The following is a 14,081-nucleotide window of genomic DNA, read 5'->3' on the forward strand; positions in this document are numbered from 1 at the left end:
AAATTCAATTTATATTATAAAAAATAAATTATCTTTAAGCAATAATTTGAAAAACTAAATTTTTTGGAAAAAAGTTTCAAAAATCCACAGCTATTTACAAAAAAAATTCAAAGTTCTACAGCTATTCTCAAAAAATTAAATTTTTTCGAAAAATATTTCAAAATTCTATAGTTGCTCACAAAAAAATTACAAAAATTCACAGCTGCTTAGAAAAAATTAAATTTTTTGGAGGAAAAATTGCTAAAATTAATAGATATTATAAGAAAATTAAATATTTTTGACAAATTAAATTTCAAATATTATATTTTCAATTAAAAAGCAAAAATTCCTTAATTTGGGTGAGGACTACATCCCCTCCAGCCCACCACCTGCGTACACCTCTGTTTATTATATCCAAATCCTACCTACTATTTTATTCAATAAAATTTTAAAATTTCTTAGTTATATTTTATTAAAAGCATAAGTATAAATTTGTATTTCTATATGATAGCCAAAATTTCTTCATAGAAATAATAAGATGGTCAATATATATATTATATAAAGGACGAAGGATCAACAAGAAATTGTATTCCTGTCCTATGTCATAAGTCATAACTCATAACTTATGAGTTATCCCTCGTTATATGAGTCATACATATAGTCTGTATGAATAATTAGAGTAAAAAAAAATATAAAAAAAAGTACTATTTTTGACCCTCCCTCCCCCTGTCTGTGTTTGTTCTAAGCTTGAAACTTGAAAAATTTAGTACCCCATTATGTTTAATAGTTCCTTTATTTCAATTGTTTATAATTAATACCCCCCTTTTTATTTGAATGGATTTTCTTCTTGCAGTCTTACCTTCCAATGATTGAATAATGTTGTAGTACTTCTTGGGAACGCTTCCTCATAGGCCGACGTTTTGTCATCCTAACGGATCACCAACATCTGAAATACATCTTCAACCCGAATAAAGAGCTACCTGCCTTGATTTCTGCACGAATTTGAAGATACGCCATTAGATTGTCAATGTTTAATTACAACATCGAGCCTTTTAAACTCAAATAACTCTCATGCCGATTCTCTCTCATGTGCTCCTCTAGATCACCCTATTCTTGAGAATGATTCAACGGATGTGTTAATGTGTATGACTATAGATGCATCAAGTTTAAAGGAAGATGAGCTTCTTAAAGTCACACAGAAGGATGATTCTCTCTCTTTAGCCATTGAAGCAGGCATATCAGGTGACTGCACGAAGATTACTAAGATTGTTTCTCCCAGAAACCCAAACTTTTTATCTATGAGAAATGGACACCGTACTGCAAAATTTCGTACAAATATGAATGTTTGGTGTAGAGGCTATAATAGTAGACGAGGACCTAAATGGATAGCCGTTAAAACCATCGAAGGAATTGGTAACGCTTTATGGAGAGTCGGGATTGGTGAGGACACTTCCACCCGCCATCTCAACCAGGTCAAGCCGCGTTAATTTGTTGATTGGGGGAGGGGGTACTGTAGTGTCTTTGCACTCAAACCGCTTGACCCCTTCATATAAATCTACTCTTTTTATTTACTTATTATGTACACCTTATCTCACTTTTATCTTATTTTATATATGCACTTTCAGTGTGTGAATCTCCACGAGGATGTTGCCAGTCCTCGTGTCTATTGTGTCTTTATATATAATATATTACCCTTTTTGTTAAATCTCAATCCAGCCTCATTCTTTCTTTCCGACGTTCTTATTTTCCTGGCCCCTGGCCTGGCGACGAATTTAGTAAAGAATACCACACCTTTCACTCGGTCCACTCCTCTTGAGCTTTTTTGTAACATTCTTGCTTTTTTAAATGGAATTTTTTATACTGTGCTCCCTTATTTATTTTGATACTTATCGAAATGAAGTTGTAAAAGAGAACATTGCCTGATAATAATCTTTATGTCTATGTGAGTTGGTATTTTTAGTTTTACTTTTTCTTTACTAGTAATAGGTCTAGGTTAATATAGGTTATGGGTTAATATATAGAGGTAGAATAAACTTAGATAAGTTAAAGCCATTTGAGTGTGGGTTTAACCCTAATTCTAATAATCGAAAAATATTCTCTATATATATTTTTATAATTTATTTTGTATTTTTAGTCTTTGATTTAGAGTGTGTGATTTTATTTCCTTTTTTAAGTGTTGATGGTGCTGGGTGCAGTTTAGAGAGATATAATATTTATTGTAGTATTAGGTGTGGAACTTTTATACGAGGGGTTAATAATTGTTTGGAGTGGTGTGATTAATGTTAAAAACAAATTTTTAATAAAAACATTCGAGGATTGTGGATAATTTTAGGCAGGTTTTGATTAGCGAGGTTGGTAACCTTTGCTTATACTTTCAATTTGTTGAGGAGTCCATGCTGGTAATTTTTAGGTTAAAAATTAGGGTGTTAAGTTAATTAGGTTATAAGTTCAATGAACTTTTATTCGGTTTCATTCAGAGGTACCGTAATTATAATTAGGGGCAGTTTATATCTACTCCTTGAGTTACATGAGAGAGAAAAAATATTCTAATCGCTTTATAACTTTAATTCAAGTAGTCAGGGGAGGGGGGTCGGGGTGATTTTGAAGTTTTTTTCGAAAAACATTTGAAAAATTAAATTAAATTTCAAATAATAGATTTTTGAAAAAAAAAATTGAAATATTACTTCTTATTGACGAAAAATCTCAAATATTACATTTTCTAGTAAAAAGCAAAAATCCTTAATTTGGGAGGCTGAATCCCCTCCAGCCCACCTCCTGCTGACGCCCCTGGCATTTGTAAATAAAATATATTGGTTAGCTTGAAGACCATTTATATACTTCATATTGAAAAGTTTTTGTTGGTCAGTGATCAGTTCTAAATGCAGTGGACTCCGAAATATCCAATACCCCCTCCCTCCCTCGTCAACTGGACGTCATAAACGTATTTATTACTCCTTACTTCGTTTATTTCTCAAAAAGATTAAATTATGAAATAGCCATAACGTATCAAGTGAGGTGAGAGAACCGACAGCTGACAACCAAATACATTGGGTATTTTTGTGTTAGTCATGTAGCAACGTATGAGCTCACTAACATTAACATTACCATAGTATATTATGTAACCTGTCGATTTTTTTTTCTATTTAGTATTCTGAGCGTTGATTGGTTGTATGTCAATTGGCACTTGTTATGGTCTAAACATTTTCTAATAATTATTGAAAAAGAATTCCATAGTTGGGAAGATAAATTGGTTGATTTAAGCCTTTTTTCTGTTCCTTTTTTGTATCTTGCAAACTTTGCACTAAACAGGCTTAGGATTCCCAGACCAATATACCCAAAACTAAAAACAACACTTTTTTGTCGTTGCTTATTTCATCATTTTTATCTCACGCTAACAAATAAGTGTTATCTAAAATCTTCCCTATAAATAGCAATAATAACAATTATTATATACTAAATATACTTATAGGAGATAAATATATCATTGGGCAGAAACTGAAATTTTCTGTTTGTGTTTCATATGAAATATTATACATTCCCGTAAGTCGTTAAGAATATTAAGACTATATATAAATATATAAGCCTATATTATATTGGGTGTTTTTTTTTCGTTTAAGAGAGTTTTCTACAGGAATAAATCATTCTTGCCCCTAAACAAAGCCAATTATGCAAATACTGCATTGATACGATACTGTAATTATTATCATAATTTTTAGAAAGACTGATTCTCAATTGGGTTCTCGTGGGCTGTGCTAAATCTCTTTTTGAAAGGAGTTGGAATCTCAGTCCAAAAAAACACATAGAAGTTAAGATGTTTGTTTTTCAGTAACAAGCAATTGATTTTTTTTTTTTTTAAATGCAAGGGTTATATTGTTCTCCTAAATTACGTTATAAGTCCAATATTGTGAAGGTATTCTTCTTTTAAAAAAACATCTAAGTGATTTGATTGACATTTCAACATCCACAAAAACAAATAAACAAGCACTTTATTCATTAGCATCCATTGTTGACGCACAATTACAAGCATTGTCCTCATTTTTAACAGAAATAAGGTGAAAAACATCTTAGAAATTCTGACGGCATTTTAAATTGGTAAATGATTTATTTATGTATGTATTATGTAGAACAATTGAAATAGGCACTATCAAAGGAAATAAGCTTAAACCGACCCTCCAAGCGGAATACATTTCTTTTACTCATCAAATTGTATTAACATTTATTTAAATAATTATTGCATAAAGGTGGAAAAATATGTTTTAAATGTATAATTTTAGAGACACGCACTCGAGGGGTATTTTCTCCAAAACTTAATAATAGGGATTGAACTATTGAAATGGCTCAAGTACATGCATAGATTAGACTAAAATTGACATTTTAAAATCAAACCATCGATTTCCTAACTACTCTTTAGAAATGCATACATTAACTCAAGAAACTCTTCTATTAGATCTAAAAAAACAAACAGTTATTTTAATCGAAAAGATGTTTTCAAGATTCGTTGCTAAGGGAAGTAAATCCACTCTTTTTCAAGGTCAACTTAATTGTAGAAAGTCTCGTTCATACCTTATGACGTGTAATGATTGATACAACAAATATATTGCTATTAAGTTTATCGACAACTGTCTATCATCAATTAAGTACAAGATCTCATTTGTCTTAAAAGAAATAAAATCTGTTCAAATTTTACATGATTTTTTTTTTATTTCTAAGTATTTAAAAATACAATTGGTTTCATAAATGAGGTAAGTTCTGTAGCAGTTGAATGGAGAAATGTTTGGAAAAGAGATACAAATTGTAGATACCTATTACTATTCATAATTCAAATGATTATAAATTGAAAAAAATGTATATATTAGGTCATTTACAATAAGAACAGGTACATGATTCCTTCATTAATGATCATTTTGAAGTTTAATTAATTGAAAAGTTATGAATTAATCAAAATGAGGCAAATACTCAGCTCCTTCAGGAAAAACATTGTTTCTTAGATTCATTTCTCCCAGCTCTCCGTTGATATCATTCGCACTAAAACTTTCCCATAATTTTAGTTTTAAGTTATATTCCTTTATTTCTGAGCGAACTTCTTCTACTTGAGTCCATAGAACATTCCAAGTATCTAATTTTCCAAGGAATGTAAGTTTATCCAAGCAAGTCATGATGCAGCGAATAGTTTGGACGGTTAAAAATGGAGCTTGTAGAATGGTCAACTCAACCAAATCCTGAAAAGAATTATCACCAAGAATTTCAAAAAAGGAATCATCTGTCAAGGAGTCACATTGACTTAATGTAAGTTTTTCAACGTGAGGAACACTTAGCAGAATGGGTCTGCATGAGTAAGATGGTATTTCTGTGCAATAGATCGAAATTTTTTTCATTCGATTAAATTTAAAGTTTTCAAATGAGGAGACCATTACTCCCCTACTATAAAAAATTTCTAGCACTGTTAAATCTGGACATGTTTGAGCCACAATGGACAAGTCCAAGTTTTCCCGAAGATTAATACACTCTAATTCCATTAATCCCTGTGATCCCAATTTTTCTAGTGACTCTTGAAGCAGTGATGCTTTTGTTTTGGATACCTTCAACTTTTTTAAGGCTGGAAAGTATATTAACAATATTTATATTTCCCTCAATCATTAAATAATATTTATTCATAAATAGAAAAGTACCTTTAAATGAATGTAAATATTTAAGAACCGCATCCTCCGGATTATACAAAAAACATCCTATTAAGTCCGGTAAAATCTTAATTAAAGATATAAAACGTCCACAATCAGTATCAGAATCGTGCATATAACGAAGTTTGAGTTTAAATTCTGGATCCCCTGATTTTTTCTTTGACAATGCGGCTGCCTCACCCGTATACGGATAACTCCCAATAGATATTAAATTTTTTAACTTAAATAAGATATCAGCAACATTTTCAGGTGGCAGTTGTAGTTTTCCCACTCCACCCAAGTTCAAGTATTGAAGGGTATGACACAGATCTGAGTTTCTACATCCAGATATTAGCTTCACTGTATGAAGTCGAGTTAGCCCTGCTAGAGATAGCTCGGATGAACCTCCTATATCCAAATAAATCAGTTGACTTGAGTTTCTCGAGAGGACATCTAACATGTGATTTGAGGCAATGTAAGGAATCGATAATTTTCTTATATTTCGTTTGCTTCTGAGAGATTCGATAAATATTTCTCGTTCCTTATCCTTGAGCCATACTCCACGAAGATTCAACACTTCAGCCGTATCACACAAATCTTCTTTAAAAAATTTAGCAACTTTTGAGTAAAAATTTTCACTGAGAAATGAAAAATTAATCGAACGCACATCCGGTCCATAAAAGAGAACGAGGGTGCTGTATTTGATGTTTGAGCTAATGTCATATCGCCTTAATATTCGATTAATGAATGATGACTTAAAGTTCGATGGAAACCACTCTTGAACAAATAATTTGAATATCTGAGATCTTTGAGTATCGTTCTCTAGACAACTAATTAGACTAATTAACTCAGATTCCAAGTAGGATTCCACAATTTCTAATAAGAGTTTAGGAACGTTTAATGGTGACATCCTGTTGTTTGGAATAATCTTTGTACGACTAAACCTAAATAAAATTATTGCTTTACTTTTTGTCAAAATGCCAATATTTAAACGTATGCTGAATAGTTAAGGTTTGACCTTCATTTTGTTAATATAATTCATGGACCTACTTAATTTTATTATTCGAGTTACATGCATATCAACGGTCTTATACTTAGTGTTGTGTCAGTTTATTTTTATTCTGTTCAGTACAATCCAGTCTTAGGACCGTTCTATCCGTCCTTAGGACTCTCAGTACTAAAATTATTTTAAGAAAAGTTGAAATAAAGCCCATCAAAGAAATCAAGGACCAATTTTTATAAGTTTTAGGACTAAACTGGACCGTAATGCAGGCATCAGTCCTAAATAAGGATTTACACTCCACTACTTAAATGTCCTTTAACTTTGTCAAACTAAGAAATTTAATTACGAACAAGCATTTGTAAATGGAATACAATTAATTAAATTATAACTTCATATCTTAAAAGTAATAATGCATTTTTTTTTAATTATTATTATTCATATAAAAAATATTTTGAAACCTTTTCGGTTTTCATAAATTTGAACCCAGTAGGTCGCTCAAATGTAAGAGGAACGTTAACGAAGATTTTTTTTTTCGATTCCTTATCCATCATATCTTGCATTGTTGTTTCCAGAGAGACAGACAAATCCCACTCTATTTCAGGAAGCCTTTTGTTAATAAATCTAGCAGATTGTGACACTTGAGGCAAAGAATGGGACATTAGAGTCTCTATCTCCCAAAGAGAGCTATCTACTGCTTTACATTTTGAAGGATCAACTTCATCCGCTAAATAAGGGTCCTCATTAGGAGAGCCATCCTCCTTTATCATTTTAATAAGTCCTTTATGTCGTAACAATAAATTTCCAATGAAATTAAATACCAAAGGCAACGAATTAGCAGGAGCATTCAAAGCGATACGACTTAAACGCTTAATAAATGAAGCTACTAAATATTCAGGTAAATAAGAAGATGTTAAAAAGATGTCTGCCAGATGAAAAAATCTTGCTTTATATTTGGCAAACAATAACTCAGGAGTAAAGAGTGCATACAATTTAGTATAAAAGTCCGGATACTCCAAATTATATTTTTGGATTAGCGTGAACACTCCCTTGAGAGCTAAAAGACTAATTGAGCCACCCACGTTGTATGAATTAACAAGAAAGTCTGTGAGAAGTAATGGTCGAGACAAATAAGGCATGACCTTATCGGATATTATAATAAGCACACGTTTATAAAGCTCTGGCGTCAACTTTGTCTTCCTAAGAAACTCTTCCCAAAGGGAGGAAAAGTTCTTTTTTGTTACTTCATAATCATATTTGTAAATTGAGTCCCCGGATGGGTTATGACAAATCAAACTGGGGCCACTTTGAGAATCATTAAAGTTAAGGATTTCTAAGAAGGTCAGAAAATTGTCATTAAATAAAGGACTTCTTTTCTCTTCATTGTGAGACTTGATGATTTTGAGAAGACAAATTATAACTTTTTCTCTCACGTCGATATATTCCATATATTCTTGAAAGCGGGAGATGAGTTTTTTGTCTACCCGATTGAGCATACGCGAAATAAGTACATGGAGGCGTTTTAAGTCATGTTCTGTCCAATTGGCCTCTCCTATACGAGTATTTTTTTCGTGAAACGTAACTAGCCATTTCATAATCATAACGAGAGAAACTTCCCTGATGGTATTTTCCTTCTAAATAGGGAAAAATACAAAGAAAAACAAATCCTGTTAATTTTAACGTAAATTAATCAAACTAATTTAACCTTTTTCCCATGGTACTGGAGTAAGCGGAGAGTCTTATCATAAATCTCGGAATAGGTATCCTGAATCCAAGAACGATATTTCTCCATTGCAGATAGCTCCTTTCCCTCTTTATCCTCTTCTTCCCCATCAGATATTTTGTAATCCAAATCTCCCTGGCGTATAAGATGATCCACAATTTTGGAGAGTGCCGTTTGTGCCATGGGAATAACCCAATGCTCTTCATCTTGATCCATAAGCCCAACGATTTCAGTTATTAAATTCGCATTCTTACGATCTTTAAGGACTAATTCTGTTTGACGACGTATTTCGTCCCTTTTCGACTTTCTATTCCAATCCATATTCCCTACGATTCAAAACTGCTAGGGACTACAAACGATGAGTGTGAGATCGAACAACGTGTTTAGAATTTCAATTTGTTGTTTAGAAAAACTCAAAACAAATCAAAAATAGCGGCCCGATGACGTCATGAAAAGAATGGGTAAACAAATATATATACACATTCAATGAGGTCTAATAATATATGGAGCGGAGAATACTTTTCCTTTTGTTAAAAATCCAATGGAAACCCCTAATTGACTCTACAATATTGATTAATTGTTAATTCATCAGGATCAGAGAATCTCAGGGAGCGCGTGCTACAATTAATATATTTTGCAATTTTTTGAACTGAAATAAAAAAGTTTTTGATTAGTAATTTGTGAAAGAGATACTGTAGTACCTGCCTTTAGATGCTGATGAAATCATAAGGTAAACAGTCAATTAGGATTTGCCAATGGATTTTTACCGATTAAAAAATACACCAACATGAGGTTGAGTGACTTAGCCTTGTTTCACTCCATGTATACGTATAACCGATTAGTACATCAATGATGACATCATTCAAATTTTATCGCCTATGAATTATGATTTATGATGTCGTCTAGCTAGCCTACAGCAGGTTACGTCCATATATTAGCTATCCAGAAATATCATTACATAATATAATTTATTAGTTATATCTAGTTATCCACTAATCCAAATTGGACAATCACTCGATCTACGTACAATCATCACTAAATATAAAGTAATATTTCGTCATCCATGATCACTAATGAATACTAAAACAATCAGATATTATTGAACATAAATATACACTATTATAATATGATTCATATTATCTGTAAGACTGAAGGGAATTGCTTTGAATTTGATTTAGTATAATTAAATATTTAATCAAATCAATACACTAGCCTATGCATCCCTTTTACTTAAATACTTAACATAATACAAAATTGATTACCTTAATGAAAATGGATTATTTACTTTTTAACAATTTAAAATTTGTTTATTTAATGTGTGGGTCGACTCTCAATTTGTGATCCTCTTTAGGTTACTGTCACCCCCGTTATTGAGGATACAAATGATTCACTCAGCAATCTTTTTTTTTTTAATATTTTAAATAATTACTATTTATAAAAATGATAGGGGGGGGGAATTGAAAAAGGTTGTAGATCTTGAGTATATTTAACCAAGGTATAATATATAGCAAGGTTAGTATTTTTATTAACATTGATATATAGTATTTTATTGTACATTTCGAGTCATAAAGTACGAAGGCAAGTACGATCAATTACAACAAATTTTCAAATCCACGTTGAATATTCTGACGTCACATGATAGCGTTTTTCCTCTTTCTTTTCTCAATCATTGATTTTAATTTCATTTCCAGCTCTAGCTAAGGTATATTTTTTTGTGAAGGTGAAAGAGAACAGTTTTTGACGGATTAGGTTCGAAATTCTGCCATGTCCACTGTATCTATTGAAGAAGGAGTTCAGGAGTTGAATCTCAAGAAGGAAGAAGTATGAATCTATCGCTTTTATATTCCAGCACGTTACCTCTTTCATATCGGTCTTTATTCGGGAGATCCATGGCTTCGGTGCGTCCCCTTCTCATTCGTTGGATGACTGGGAGGGTGCAGAACAGACCCCATTGATTTGATCATTCATAAATCCATTTTTTAGTTTGCTTGTTTGTGTTTATTTACGTATTTTGTAAAAGTTATTTAGAGATGAGCTAAAAATGCTGAATTAGATTTAGTTTAATCGTCAAATGCATGGATTCTACATTTTAATACCTTTCACGACCCTGCATTTTATATTAGTTGATAGTTGTTGTTTTAATTTAATTATTTGACCGACTGATGTTATAGTTGATTCGTTTGTCTTCATTATAATTTAATTAATCATTATCTCTTTATTTCTCTTCACTTCTATTCATGACAACTTCCAAGACTAGTGCATGTTTTTTATTATATCAATATGAATATTGAACCTAAGCTATTATTTTTAAAGTACCAATTTAATTCCATTTATTTTACTTCTGCTTGTTACCTTTCCGTTTGTTATATCTTAACAAATATATGGATTACTTAAGTCATTTTAACGCATCATTTTACTTAATATTTTACAGTAATCATATGTACTTTTAATCTTCTCTACAAAACCACCATCGCATATCATTGTTTCATCTCGCTGAAGATTAACTTCTTTCTTTTTTGTTCGTCATTGTACTACTGACTATTTCTCGCTATCTTCTTCTCATATCATGGAATCTTTGGACCAATACGAGACTCATTTTTTGGAACATTCTTATGTTGAGGGGTTTGAGCTTTCATCTGCGGATTTTGACTTATTAGATGTAATAAAAAGTTCCCCCAATTTTTTTACTCATCCTCACATTGCACGATGGTATCGTCATATATCCTCCATGCCTCGTCCATCTTTCAAAAAGGAGGTCAGTTTACTTTTCTTAAGTTCTGCTGCACCTTCCCTTCTTTTGTGTCAATCTGCGTTTCAATAGGACAGAAACTGACAGTCAATCAATTTTTGTATTAATAAAAAAAATATTATTTTTTGTAGCTCAAAGGCCTGAAGAAGAAACATGATAAGAAAAAGATGCCCGAAGTTGCAACAGGAGGAAAGGTGTCCGAGCTTAATCCACCTCCTGAATTTATAGCTGAGCGACTTGCTCTTTGGGATAGACTTAAAGCTGAACAAGATGCACATATTGCTTCACAACCGCATAGTCCTATCGAAGTTACTCTACCTGATGGGAAAATTATTAATGGGGAGTCATGGAAAACGACTCCTTTTGATATCGCTATGGGGATAAGCAAAGGACTTGCTGATAATTGTGTCATTGCTCGAGTGGATGGTCAAGTTTTTGATTTGGATAGAGTTCTCGAAAAGAGCTGTCGGCTTGAGTTGATTAAGTTTGACGATGAAGAAGGTAATTTAGATTTTTTCAATTTATTTATATATTATTTCAACTTTCAGTACCTCATATTTGAAATGATTCATTTATTTATGATCATCTGTCATCAATTAAATATGTGGCTACACGCCTTCGTTTGCTTTACTTATGTTATGTTATGTTGTATATTTAGGTAAGGCCGTTTTTTGGCACTCAAGTGCACACATCCTTGGTGAGGCTATGGAACGCGTATATGGAGGTCATTTGTGTTATGGACCACCTATTGAAAATGGGTTCTATTATGACATGTCTTCAGATCACAAAGTGAGGAAATAAAGATAATTTTCTTGCAATATTTATTTAATGGATACACTTAATGTAGGTTTCGGATAGTGATTTTAAAGTTTTAGATAATATGACAAAGTCCATTGTTAAAGAAAAACAACCGTTTGAGAGACTTGAAATGAAAAAAGAAGATCTTTTGGAAATGTTTAAGTTCAATAAATTTAAGCTACGTATTCTAAATGAGCGAGTGAAGACTCCAACTACCACTGTTTATCGGTGTGGGCCTCTAATTGATTTATGTCGTGGTCCACACGTACGACATACTGGAAAAATAAAATCTATGGCCATAACCAAAAATTCAGCCACGTATTGGGAGGGTAATTCGGAAGCAGAAAGTCTTCAAAGAATCTATGGTATTAGTTTCCCCGACAACAAATTGATGAAAGAATGGAAACTGTTTCAAGAGGAAGCAGCAAAAAGGGACCACAGAAAACTTGGTCGTGAACAAGACCTATTTTTCTTTCATGAACTATCTCCTGGATCTTGTTTCTTTCAGCCCAAAGGGGCTCACATTTATAATAAGTTAATCGATTTTATTAAGGAAGAATATTGGGAGAGAGGATTCAAAGAGGTTATTAGCCCAAATATCTACAATGCAAACCTATGGAAAACATCCGGCCATTGGGATCATTATGCCGAAAACATGTTCAGGTAATTTTTTTTAATAGAGTATGTATAAACTTAGTTTTTGCAATGGTCAATTTTGTAATACTTTTTGCAGGTTCGAAATAGAGAAGGAAAAATTTGGTTTAAAACCCATGAATTGTCCTGGGCATTGCCTTATTTTTGATCACGGGGTTCGGTCATGGAGAGATTTGCCAATACGGATGTCTGACTTTGGTGTTCTTCATAGAAATGAATTATCTGGTGCATTGACAGGGTTGTTGCGAGTAAGGAGGTTCCAACAAGATGATGCTCATATATTCTGCATGCCCAATCAAATCAAGGATGAAATGAAGGGTGCACTTGATTTTCTCAAAGCGGTTTATCACACCTTTGGGTTTAGCTATAATTTAGCACTCTCAACCCGTCCAGAAAAATTTATGGGAGATCCATCAGTTTGGGATCAGGCAGAAAAGGATTTGACAGAATCCTTGAATGCAACTGGCCTTCCCTGGAAACTCAATCCTGGTGATGGAGCCTTTTATGGACCCAAAATTGATGTGAATCTCACGGATGCACTTCGTCGTCAACATCAATGTGGAACTATACAGCTGGATTTTCAATTACCTCTTCGATTTAATTTGAATTATATTGATGATAAGGGAGAAAAGAAACACCCTGTTATAATTCATAGAGCTATTCTTGGATCAGTTGAACGTATGTTTGCTATTTTGACAGAATCATTTGGTGGAAAGTGGCCTTTCTGGCTTTCACCCCGTCAAGCAATGGTTGTTCCTGTTGGGCCTCAGTTCAATGAGTATGCTTTGAACATTAAGAAAAAAATGACGGAAGAGGGTTTCTGCTGTGAAGCTGATGTTGATGATGGTTCGACCATGAATAAGAAGGTTCGCAATGCTCAACTAGCTCAGTTTAATTTCATCTTTGTTGTTGGTGAAAAAGAAAGAGAAAACCAAACTGTCAACATCCGTACTAGAGACAATAAGGTCCACGGTGAAAGAAGTATCGATGATGTCATTGCTAAATTCAAAGTTTTATCTAAAGACCGTGTTCTTAACTCCGAAGAATTTGCTTTGGACAGTAAATCGTCTTAATTTATTATTATCTAGATATCAAATATTCATAATTGTGAAATAAAATCCATCAAAGACTAATTACTAAAATAGTAATTTACAAAATATTTTATTTAAATGATTTAATAAGGGTTAAGGGTATTCATTAAATTAATTTTTTATTCTTTAAAAAAAAATATTCAATATCATGTATCGAATATTCGTATTCAAATTTCATATTCGATATTTCATTGGGGTGGTCATTCTCTTTTCTTGAAAAAATTCGAATTTAGAAATGTTTACTTACACCAACACATAATTTTTGATATACGTATAACAATTTCCCGTTTGTAAATTTCAAATTTTGACATTTGTATCTGGTAACCCACATTTTTAGATACATTAATTCACTGCTTATTCTCTTATTTGGGAACAAGAAAAATCTGCGTTGTACAGGGACTTTTTTAGTACTAAAATTCGCAACAAGGGG

At 32.4% G+C, this 14,081-nt stretch overlaps 3 protein-coding genes across 9 annotated transcripts; 1 reads left to right on the plus strand and 2 right to left on the minus strand.

The window, feature by feature from the left end:
• Positions 1-4,660: 4,660 nt before the first annotated feature.
• On the minus strand, positions 4,661-6,736 carry LOC121118707 (uncharacterized). Its single transcript, XM_040713297.2, has 2 exons — positions 5,649-6,736; positions 4,661-5,575 (listed from the first exon to the last, which is right to left on the minus strand). Exons 1-2 carry the CDS (start codon positions 6,544-6,546, stop codon positions 4,914-4,916), a joined length of 1,560 nt encoding a protein of 519 aa, XP_040569231.1. The 5' UTR covers positions 6,547-6,736; the 3' UTR covers positions 4,661-4,913.
• A 212-nt stretch (positions 6,737-6,948) lies between these two features.
• Positions 6,949-9,972, minus strand: LOC121118708 (nucleolar complex protein 4 homolog). 3 transcript variants are annotated; one of them, XM_071888576.1, is made up of 4 exons: positions 9,622-9,711; positions 9,065-9,439; positions 8,342-9,008; positions 6,949-8,270 (listed from the first exon to the last, which is right to left on the minus strand). In XM_071888576.1, the coding sequence occupies exons 3-4, from the start codon at positions 8,678-8,680 to the stop codon at positions 7,071-7,073; spliced, it is 1,539 nt and encodes a 512-aa protein (XP_071744677.1). In that variant the 5' UTR covers positions 8,681-9,008; positions 9,065-9,439; positions 9,622-9,711; the 3' UTR covers positions 6,949-7,070. The 3 variants fall into 3 exon arrangements, with proteins under 3 accessions (XP_071744677.1, XP_071744678.1, XP_040569232.1); XM_071888577.1 differs by having other exon boundaries at positions 8,342-9,439; positions 9,622-9,972; XM_040713298.2 differs by lacking the exon at positions 9,622-9,711 and having other exon boundaries at positions 9,065-9,509.
• On the plus strand, positions 9,256-13,693 carry ThrRS (threonine--tRNA ligase). Of its 5 annotated transcripts, none has more exons than XM_071888575.1 (6): positions 9,256-9,405; positions 10,791-11,114; positions 11,240-11,609; positions 11,767-11,897; positions 11,956-12,569; positions 12,640-13,693. In XM_071888575.1, the coding sequence occupies exons 2-6, from the start codon at positions 10,926-10,928 to the stop codon at positions 13,631-13,633; spliced, it is 2,298 nt and encodes a 765-aa protein (XP_071744676.1). In that variant the 5' UTR covers positions 9,256-9,405; positions 10,791-10,925; the 3' UTR covers positions 13,634-13,693. The 5 variants fall into 5 exon arrangements, with proteins under 5 accessions (XP_071744676.1, XP_040569229.1, XP_040569228.1 ...); XM_040713294.2 differs by lacking the exon at positions 9,256-9,405 and adding an exon at positions 9,950-10,180; XM_040713293.2 differs by lacking the exon at positions 9,256-9,405 and adding an exon at positions 9,954-10,257.
• The last annotated feature ends 388 nt before the right edge of the window (positions 13,694-14,081 follow it).

The sequence above is a fragment of the Lepeophtheirus salmonis genome, chromosome 5 (genome assembly GCF_016086655.4).
Source record: "Lepeophtheirus salmonis chromosome 5, UVic_Lsal_1.4, whole genome shotgun sequence".
NCBI classification, from domain to species: domain Eukaryota; kingdom Metazoa; phylum Arthropoda; class Copepoda; order Siphonostomatoida; family Caligidae; genus Lepeophtheirus; species Lepeophtheirus salmonis.

Coding starts and splice junctions, on each gene's coding strand:
- LOC121118708 (XM_071888577.1), bottom strand. CDS start 8,680: ATGGATTGGAATAGAAAGTCGAAAAGGGACGAAATACGTCGTCAAACA. Junction 8,271..8,341: donor TCCAGTACCATGGGAAAAAG/GTTAAATTAGTT, acceptor TTCCCTATTTAG/AAGGAAAATACCATCAGGGA.
- LOC121118707 (XM_040713297.2), bottom strand. CDS start 6,546: ATGTCACCATTAAACGTTCCTAAACTCTTATTAGAAATTGTGGAATCC. Junction 5,576..5,648: donor ATATTTACATTCATTTAAAG/GTACTTTTCTAT, acceptor TATACTTTCCAG/CCTTAAAAAAGTTGAAGGTA.
- ThrRS (XM_071888575.1), top strand. CDS start 10,926: ATGGAATCTTTGGACCAATACGAGACTCATTTTTTGGAACATTCTTAT. Junction 11,898..11,955: donor ACATGTCTTCAGATCACAAA/GTGAGGAAATAA, acceptor CACTTAATGTAG/GTTTCGGATAGTGATTTTAA. Junction 12,570..12,639: donor TATGCCGAAAACATGTTCAG/GTAATTTTTTTT, acceptor TACTTTTTGCAG/GTTCGAAATAGAGAAGGAAA.